The 10375-nt window shown below is 34.9% G+C and overlaps 1 protein-coding gene across 1 annotated transcript; it reads left to right on the top strand.

The window, feature by feature from the left end:
* Nucleotides 1-2440: 2440 nt before the first annotated feature.
* On the top strand, nucleotides 2441-5813 carry LOC141665292 (uncharacterized). The gene is made up of 3 exons (XM_074471272.1): nucleotides 2441-4902; nucleotides 4986-5076; nucleotides 5175-5813. The coding sequence occupies exons 1-3, from the start codon at nucleotides 2441-2443 to the stop codon at nucleotides 5811-5813; spliced, it is 3192 nt and encodes a 1063-aa protein (XP_074327373.1).
* Nucleotides 5814-10375: the final 4562 nt, after the last annotated feature.

Raw genomic sequence — 10375 nt, 5'->3', positions numbered from 1 at the left:
ATTTTTTGTCAAATTCATAAAAAAAATAAAGTGTGTTAAATATATGATAATTATTTTTGGTTTTTTAGTAATTAAAACAATCCACATAATTAATTAATTTTTTGAATATCTTTATTTCTAACATGAAATTTTTTTGATTTAAACGATGGAAATTTCATGACACACAAAGAGTTTGAGAAAATAATTCACATTAAAGAGAATGGTTAAATTTCATCAGGTAGTTAAAAAAGTAAAACCCCTTTCCATACCTATTAGATTATATTTAAATCCCAAGTTCATCCCTAATGGGGCAAACAATAATTTATTTACATCATTTAATTCCATAAGAATAAGTTTCCTTAGTAGAGGTTTCTTTTGGGAGTGCTGGTTAAAACTGTTGTGCTGTGAAAGAAAGTGCTGGTGAATAAAGTGATGTAAAAATTAGATGATTGTTTGGTAATTTTTTTAATTTATGCATATTTTGATATATAATATATAAAAATAATATATTTGAGAAGGTAAGATGGTGAAAGTGAAACAGTTTTTTCCAAAAGTATGGGTGACATGCTTTTTAACCAAAAGCACTTTTCCATACATGGGCTTTTAGAAGTTACCAAACACCTTTGTCATAACTTTTGAGCAAAAAGTGTTGTACCTGTGTACAACAGTAATACCAAAAGAAGCCTAAAAAACCATATTAGGGTAACTATATTGCTTACTAAATGTAGGGAACAACAACAATAGAGTAAGCAATATTCATTACTATTACTATCTGACTAATCACATTATTATTTAAAAATTTTATTTGTGGCAGTATAATTATCTATTCTCCTCTAGATGGATTTTCACCAAGAATTGTGTCTACAATATTGAAATAACTACTACATTAGACAAGATTTTTTAAAGGTTTTACACATGTGAGTATTTTGGGCTATAAACAAAAATTTTTAATTTTGATAAAATATTACAGTTATGTAATGTTTTGACATAAAATATAATTCTGTCAATAGACATCGGTCCTTAGACATCGGTCCTTAGACATCGGTTGCTCAGACGACCGATGTTAAAGTTCATTTAGACATCGGTTATTTTAAAACCGATGTTACTTATTGTTTTAGACATCGGTCCAGAAAATAACCGATGTCTATACTTATTTTTCAAAAATGAAAAACGTTAGTTAGACATCGGTTTTCTATATAACCGATGTCTTTGTTTTATAGACATCGGTTGTATTTTACAACCGTTGTCGATGGTTAACTTAAAAAAAATTAAAAAAAACACGGAAACTTTCCCCCCTTATTCCCCAAATATTCCCCCCCTTAACCAAAAAAAACCAGTTTCTCCCCCCTAATTATTTTTCCTGTCTCTCTCTCACTCTCTCTGCTCTCTCTCTTACTCTCTCTCTCTGCTCTCTCTCTCTCTGAGCTCACTCTCTCTAGTTCTCTTTCCCTCTCTCTTCCATCTCTCTGCTTCTCTCCCTCTCTCTCTTCCATCTCTCTCTATCTCACACACACACCATATCAGATTATAATAAGTACATAGGTTTTAATTAAACCCCAAATTAAAGAACACCATCAGTTAATCAAAATCCATCTACGAGAAACCCGAATTTCTGAACAGGTATGTTTGTTCATTTAGGTTTGTATGTTCGATTAGGTTACATTTGTTCAATTAGGGTTTGTTCATAAATTTTAATGGGTTTTTTCCTTTTTGAACAGGTTTTGAAATTTATTGAGCCAAATAAGGTTTGTACTCTAATTTTATATTTTTTCTTGAGTTGTTTTAAATATGCATGTATATATATTTACATAAATCTGCATTTTTTTAACATAAATTAGGTTTGTGTTCTTGTGTATATATATTTAGGTTTGCCTAAATATATCAATTAGGTTTGATATTTGCATGTATTTTTCTTTTCTGGTTGATATCTTCCGATTTTTGTCCGTTTAAAGTTTTAAGTAATAGTATGTTTTTAAATTCGATTTTGTCCATTTGCAGATTATCTCATCAAGTCTCGGAATTTGACAGTGCCTGCACATTTTACTTCAAGAAGGAGGTTAGAAATTCTTATTCGTTTGCTTTTTTCCTTTTTTTGTATACATTATGTAGGAAGGGATTCACCAGTAACCGATCTGTCATTATTTATGTATACATTATTTGATTTGGATTGTTGTTTATGTATCAGATTTAGTGTATCGTTCTCTTTTAATAGATGAGATGCCATGAATGTACTAGTTGTCATTTGTGTAAAATCTTTCAATTTTTTAAGGGCATGTTTGTTATTAATTCGCGCTTGAATATGTGCACTTGTGTTGATTATGCTAGTTAAACAATGTTGACTTTCTTGGTTTTGTTTATATGCACTTGAATATGTGCACTTGTATTGATTAATTCGCGCTTTGATGTTGAAATGACCATCTGGTGGTTAGGTTGCTAGATTGCTGGTCATACATTTTCATTTATGGATAAGTCGTGGATATCGAAAGATAGGGATTCTTTAGAATTTGAAATTGGCGTCGAAGAATTCTTAATTTTCGCTGAAGAAAATTGTAAAGATCCTAAAAGAATTCCTTGTCCATGTGGTCGATGTGTGAATTTTAAAAAACTCTCAACCAAAATCATAAGGGGATATATCTACGATCATGGTTTTAGTTTGGGGTATGTTAATTGGATTTGGCATGAAGAAAAATCTACTAGGAGTACTTGGTCTTCTATAGGTAGTACACGTCCTGCTTCAGACCAACCTATTGAGTACTTTGTTGCATCAGAAACTGTTGAAGTTTGTGAAGCGGCTTTTAATTCGGGTAATTACGATAAGGATTCATATGATTTTCAGAGGTTTGTTGTTGATGCGGAACAACCGTTGTTTGAGGGCAGCGAGTGCACAAAGTTAGAGTCAATGTTAAAATTGCACAACTGGAAAGCTAGGTTTGGTATTAGCGACACTGCCTTTACTGAGCTGCTCTCTTCAGTTGGCTCGATCCTTCCCAAAGATAATGTGTTGCCTCCTAACGCATATGAAGCGAAGAAAACTTTATCCGATTTAGGTCTAGTGTATATAAAAATTCATTCGTGTCCCAATGATTGTATACTGTATAGGGGCATACATTCTGATGCTTCTCAGTGTCCTCATTGCAAGCTGTCACGTTGGAAAGTACGGAAGAATGGCCAACTTAGGGTCAATGTTCCAGCCAAGGTCATGTGGTATTTTCCTATAATTCCAAGATTTAAACGGTTATTTAAATCTCCCTCTACTGCTGAACTCATGACTTGGCATGCAAATCAGCGAATAAATGATGACAAGATGCGACATCCGGCCGACTCTCCTTCTTGGAGGAACATAGATTACCGGTGGCCTGCCTTTGGTAGTGAATCTAGGAATATTAGGTTGGCTTTATCAGCGGATGGTATCAACCCGCATACTAATGGGTTAGTCAATCGATATACATGCTGGCCAGTAGTGTTGGTAACGTACAATCTTCCTCCGTGGTTATGCATGAAAAGGAAGTTCATGATGTTGTCAGTTTTAGTTCCTGGTCCACATGAGCCGGGAAATAACATCGACGTTTATTTACAACCGTTGATTGATGATCTGAAAAAACTTTGGGAAGAAGGTGAACCAAACGTTTATGACGCCTATAGTAAATCATATTTCACTCTAAAAGTAATTTTATTGTGGACTATAAATGATTTTCCAGCATATGGAAACTTGTCAGGCTGCGTGAATAAGGGTTATAAGAGTTGTCCAATTTGTGGTGACGATACTGTGGCTAAATATTTAAGTCACAGTAGGAAGATGTGCTTCCAAGGTCATCGCCGTTATTTTCCTAGGCAGCACCCTTATAGGAGGCAGAAGGCGGCCTTTAACGGACAACAAGAGTTGGGGAACGCATGTCAACCCCTTTCCGGAGAAGAAGTGTTAGCGCGTCAGGAACGAATTGATTTTTGTTTTGAAAAAGAGGTGAAGAAGTCGAAGAAGATGGAATGTCCATGGAAGAAAAAATATGTTTTCTTTGAGTTAGAATATTGGAAATATCATCATGTTCGCCACTGTCTCGATGTTATGCACATCGAGAAAAATGTGTGTGATAATCTGCTTGGGATGTTATTAAATATGCGAAAGTCAAAAGATAGTGAGGCGGCACGTCGTGATATGATTGATATGGGTGTTAGACATGATTTAGCTCCTCAAGTAGGAGAAAAGAAGACCTATCAGCCTCCTTCCCCTTTTACTTTGTCGAAGGTTGAAAAAAAGAAAGTGTTGAACTCATTCTTGTCTATGAAACTTCCTTCTGGACATGGATCAAACATAAAAAATTGTGTATCCATGTCTGATTTGAAGATATACGGGCTTAAGTCCCATGACTGCCATATCCTTCTCCAACAACTCCTCCCTGTTGCCATTCGATCCGTTCTCCCAAAAAATGTTAGGGTCACAATCATACGACTGTGCTTCTTTTTTAATGCTTTATGCAGCAAAGTTGTCGATGTCTCGAAACTCGATAAATTGCAGTCAGATGTAATAATAACCTTATGCGATCTAGAAAAAATATTCCCTTCATCATTTTTTGATGTAATGTTACATCTTATTGTCCACTTGGTCCTAGAAGTGCGTTTATGTGGACCGGTATTTTATAGATGGATGTATGCCTTCGAACGATTCAATAAAGTGCTAAAAAGCTACGTACGAAACCGATATTATCCTGAAGGTTGTATGGCAGAAAGCTACCTTAAAGAAGAATCAGTAGAATTCTGCACAGAATTTATGAGCCAGACTTGTACAACTGCCGGCATTCCAGTTGAGCAAGGCAAGCAATCTGGTCCATTATCTGCCGCGATAATAAAGGTCGTGGAAGAAAAAGAGCGAGATGAGGCTCATCTGCATGTCCTTCAAAACAATGATGAAGTGTATTCCTATATCGTGTACGTTTATTTTATTAACTTGTCCTATTTGTTTGAAGATGTAATTTTTGTGGGTTATTTCTAATATTTATGCATATTCTCAGAATGCACAAGGAGTATTTGGATGAAATTTACCGAGGGAAAAAAAAGTGTTCATTGGCTTATGGGAGAGCTCAATCGGCTATTTGCCGATTGGTTTAAAAAAAAGTAGGTTTTATGTATTGTCTACTTAAATAGTTGTTAGTTGTAGTTTGCAACTGATGGATTTTTTTATTATATAATATTATGTATAGGTAAGTAGTGAAATGAAGGGAAATCCCGATGCTGTTTCAGAGACGATACGATGGCTCGCTGGAAAACCATCATTTTCTGTTTTAACTTATCAAGGTTTTTCAGTCAATGGAGTCCGATACTTTACGAAAGACCGAGATGATGCGCGAGTTGTTCAAAATAGTGGAGTTTCTGTGGTTGCTAAGGCAGTCCAGGTGTCCAGTGCGAAAGATTTAAACCCCATTGAGAGTGATATGACCTTTTATGGCATAATCTTGGAAGTATGGGAGTTGGATTACCATGAGTTCAAAGCTCCACTCTTCTTGTGTAAATGGGCAGAGAATGATAAAGGCATAAAGATCGACGATCTTGGCTTCACACTTGTGGATTTCAATCGACAAGGCCATAAGAAGGATAAATATGTCTCTGTTGACCAAGTCAACCAGGTGTTTTACATTAAAGATCTGGTTGATCCTACTTGGCCGATCGTGTTAACTTCCACAACTAGAGACTATCAAGAGTTGTATAACGACGATGATTTGGGTGACACGATCATGGAACATCCTCCCTTCTGCTCTAACATCCCTGCTTCTGATGTGACCAATGAAGACGTTGCGCATAGTATTAGGCCTAATGTTGAGGGAATTTGGGTTAAAAAATGATCCTGTTAATTTAGCTCTCTGTACTTTTTGCTTGTTATAATTTAATCAGCATATTTAATTTTCCTTTGTAATTTTTTTGAGTAAATGAATTATAGTGACTAATGCATTTTTCTTTTGTAATTTTTCTTTTATAATTTTTTTGTATTTTGTTTTTGTATTTGTTTTGAAATTTTCCAGTTGTAATTTTGAATGTATTTTTATTCATGCATATGTAATTTTGAATGTATTTTAATTCATGTAGAGTTTCATTTATTCAGTGACTAATTATTTCGTGTTTTATTATTCAGAGTGAAGGACAAAAATGGCAAAGAAAAAGAGAACCAACAAAAGCAAATCTAAAAAAGTTAAAGAGGTCGAAGAACATTGTGATCAGGAGGTTGAAGAGCACTGTGATCAGGATGGACAAGCACCAAGTGAACCTCAAACTGAAAAGCAACAGTCTAAACAAGAAACAACAACTAATTCTAATTCTGCGAAAAGAAGGTTGGGAGCTGCACGAGGTGTTTCCTCTCTTAAAAAAGTATTGGTAAGGAAGGCCCAGGGCAAGAGATTTAAAATCAGATACAATGAGTTTGGAGTTCCTGTCGGAGATACTAGGTGTACCTTACAGTCCTACATAGGGCACCTGGCAAGAACTATGATTCCTATCGACATTGACAGCTGGCCAAATATGGATCGGGAATTGAAAGATAAATTATGGCTTGATATTAAGGTATTAAATTATAGTTGACACACACAACTTATTTTTAGTACTACTATCTAAGCCTTATAAACTTGTGTATTTTATTGTCCATAGGGTACATTTAAAGTTGCTCCGGAAAGTGAGGCTATGGTGCTTAAGTCTGCAGGAGAGAAGTGAAGACAGTTTAAAACTGATTTAACAACTAAACACGTGATGCCATATGCTGAAAAAAAGAAGAAACTGAAGAGGCCTCCAAAAAATTATCGGTTTGTGGGTCAAGAAGCTTGGACGAGATTTATCGCGCAGAGGACAGGTGATAAGTGGCTGGTATGGATGCATTTTCTTTGCCAGTGTACCCTTTTTGGATTTAGAATATTTACTTGGATATAATTATTCGTTGTATGATGCAGAAACTGCGCACCCTGCAGAGCGAAAGAGTGCGTAATCGAAAATATCATCATCGTTTGTCAAGGAAGGGTTACATTGGTTTACAAGAGGATGAAGTAAGAACCTAGCTATAATTTTTTCTCATCTTCAACAAATAAAGCACCTTTTAATTTTTTCTCATCTTAAACAGATAAAGAAAGGCAAACTAAAGCCCGAGGAGAAACCAGATCGGGCAATATTTTGGAAAAAGGCTCGAAAGTCAAAGCTAGATGATGAGGAACTTGATGAAGATAAAGAAGCAGTATTTGCCAGAATTGTAAGTAAAAATTATGAAAAAAACTGCATTTAATCGAGAAAAACAGATTATAATGAGAAATCTATTTATTCCTTCATTATTCATAATATGTCCCTAAGATCTGATGTGTATTCATATCTGCATTAGGATGAATTACTCGAAAAGAAGGAGAAGGGTGAATTCGTACCATCTGCAACTGATGATGTGTTGACTACGGCACTTGGAACTCCTGAGCATTCAGGCAGGGTTCGAGGAGTTGGAGGTTTTGTCACCCCAAAAATGTTCTTTAATCTGCCGAAAGAGAGAAAACCTGCAATTACCAAGGAGGAGTTGTTGGCCCGTGATAGAGTGCTACAGGAGGAGTTGGTAAGAACAAGGCGGGAAATGGTTGAGCTCAAGTCATTGTTTACAGGATCTAATCAGCAGTCTCCGAATTTTTCGGAGAGAGCAAGTTGCCAACCAGTTGAAGGAGAACCAAAAGCAAAAGAAATATTGGTGAATGATGATTGTATTGCTTATGATCAACCCCCTCCATCAGAAATGAAGGTATATTTCACAAATATTATTGTAATTATACGGTTCTTCAAATTGTAGAGTAATTATATAATTTACTCCTTACAATTATAGGGTCCACAAATTTATGAGCTTTCGGTGGATAGCATCGAAAATAAGGTTGCTTTTGGTACTATTTTCGAAGATGATGAAATGAATGTTTCGATTCATGGAGTGCCCCTGAAGCCTGGACATGCTCGTGTGTCGGTTGATGGACATATCCAACCAGATGCTTTAGTTCCCGTGCCTATACCTGGTGAAATTGAACATGTTCCTGAAGCCGTTGGTTCACACTTGGCATGGCCTCGAAATTTAATCAGCCTACGGACAATTGTGGTATTTACATGTGCTTGTTGGTTGCTAAAGTTGTATAAAAGTTGAAAAATAGGGGTTAATTAGGTGAATAAATGTCTACTTATATTCTTTCATTTTTTATAGAAAAAGAAAAGAGATGTGTCGCAGTCAAAGAACAAGGGTGAGGTGCATAAAATTCAACAAGAGTTCACTCACGTCAAGGTCAGCAAGAAAGTGCCACGCCAATACAAGGTATTGTACAAACATGTTACGATATTTATGAAAGCCAGCGGGGAATCGATCCCTATTCCATGTGATTCCGATGTGTTTGGAGTTGAGAAGACAATATATATATTGCATGAGAATTTAAAAGCATTGTTAGAGTTTGACATGATTGGACAAGCTGCGATATCTGCGTATATGGCGTAAGTAATTTATTTTCGTGGTTATAGGTTCTGTTTGAATTATCGCACAACTGGTCTGCTAGTAATTTTAATTTCTCCCACATATGTATAGGCACTTGCATAGTACAATTAAGAGGGTTCGCAAGAATGATGATGTTGTCCTGTATGGATTTTTTTATCCTGGCGCCAACTTTAATTTGAATGCTGATTTTCAACGAAATGTTGGTAGTCGGTTGAAAGAGGGTAATCAAAATCACATATTCTTCCTGCCACATAATCATCAGTAAGTATTTTTAAATGCATATTGTAATCTATTAATTTAATTTTCTTTTAGGTTTTTAGGCTATTTTTTAAAATATCTGACTTGTGTAAATTTATAATAATACAGTTGTCACTGGATTCTGGTCGTAATATGGGATGGCGACATTTACATTCTCAATCATTTGCCTCATCCAACTCATTTTGATGATTTAGAAAAAGCTTTATCAGAGTAACATTATTCTTTTTATTTTTTAGGTTGTTTTCATTTATTTCTTGTATTCGAAATATGACTCTTGACACCATGTCATTATAATATGCAGGACAATAAAACAAGTTAATTCTCAAACAGGAAGGGGTAACAAAGCTCCTAAAATCAAGAATCTTGTAGTAAGTAATTTATATTATAATTTTTATAGTACGACAGTAATCTTGATTTAATCAGTTTGTAAAGCCAGTTTTTTTTATCTTAACAGGGATCCCCGAAACAGCCTGGTGGGGTTGAATGTGGTTATGTGGTCATGAGGTACATGAAGGAAATTATTGAGGACAGGGAAATTTCTTTTACTTCTAAGGTCCGTACATTCATTTTTGTATGATTGAATGTGGCATTTTAGATGCATTTTTTTTATGATTTCCCTTTTCGGTTTACTAAATTTTTACTGGGCGACCAAGACTCGCAAGTCTTACACTCTAGAGGAGCTAGACCAGGTTCGCTGTGATGTTATCGACTTTATTCAAGACAAAATGTAGATTGTAAATTTCCTTGCCTCGCTACTGTAAATTCTGGTTTCATAATGTACTTACTGATCGAATTTGTAAGATGCATGTTTGACAATGTGTTAGAACTATTTTCGCTATATATTTGTTGTTGGTTGGTTAATGTAGATGTTCTGAATTTTCTAGTAGATGTTTTAGGTTGTTGATTGGATAAAAACTGTTGTTGGTTGAATCTGGGTTAATTGTTGGTTGATGGGGTGAAAATTGTTGATTGGTTGGATGGAAAATTGTTGGTTGATTGGATTTTACTATATGGAGTTTTCTGGTTCATGCAAAAACAGAGATGCTCAGTTTAATTATAATAGAAACAGACATCACATTGTTATTAGAACCGATGTTAAAAAACCATAAATAACATCAGTGTACACATATAAAAGCAATGTCTTAAAATCACAAAGACATCAGAAAAATAAAATATTCGATGTTAATAAAGGAATATTAGCACATGAAAATAGGGTAATAACATCGATTTAAAATTAAACACCCGATGTCTATTTATCATACTAACATCGGTTTTTTAGAAAACAACCGATGTCTATTATCAACATTGACATCGGGTACTTAGAAAATGATCGATGTCTATTATCAACATTGACATCGAGTACTTAGAAAATGATCGATGTCTAATAAGATATAGACATCGGTTTTTTATTTTTAACCGATGTTATTTTATAAATATTGATTGTGTGTTATAGTTTTAAACAGGCCTAATCGTCCTAATATTACATTTCTGAACTTGACATGAAACAATTATATAACATCAATGTGAATTAGACATCAGAAATTTTTCAGAAACGATGTGTAATATTACATAGACATCGGTTTTTAACCGATGTCTATGAGAAAATACATTTAACATCAGTCGCGAAGACATCATACATTTTTTACATAGACATCGGTTAAAAACCGA

The sequence above is a fragment of the Apium graveolens genome, chromosome 6 (assembly GCF_009905375.1).
Source record: "Apium graveolens cultivar Ventura chromosome 6, ASM990537v1, whole genome shotgun sequence".
Taxonomy (NCBI): domain Eukaryota; kingdom Viridiplantae; phylum Streptophyta; class Magnoliopsida; order Apiales; family Apiaceae; genus Apium; species Apium graveolens.
This window is presented reverse-complemented; position numbering and strand designations above follow the sequence as displayed.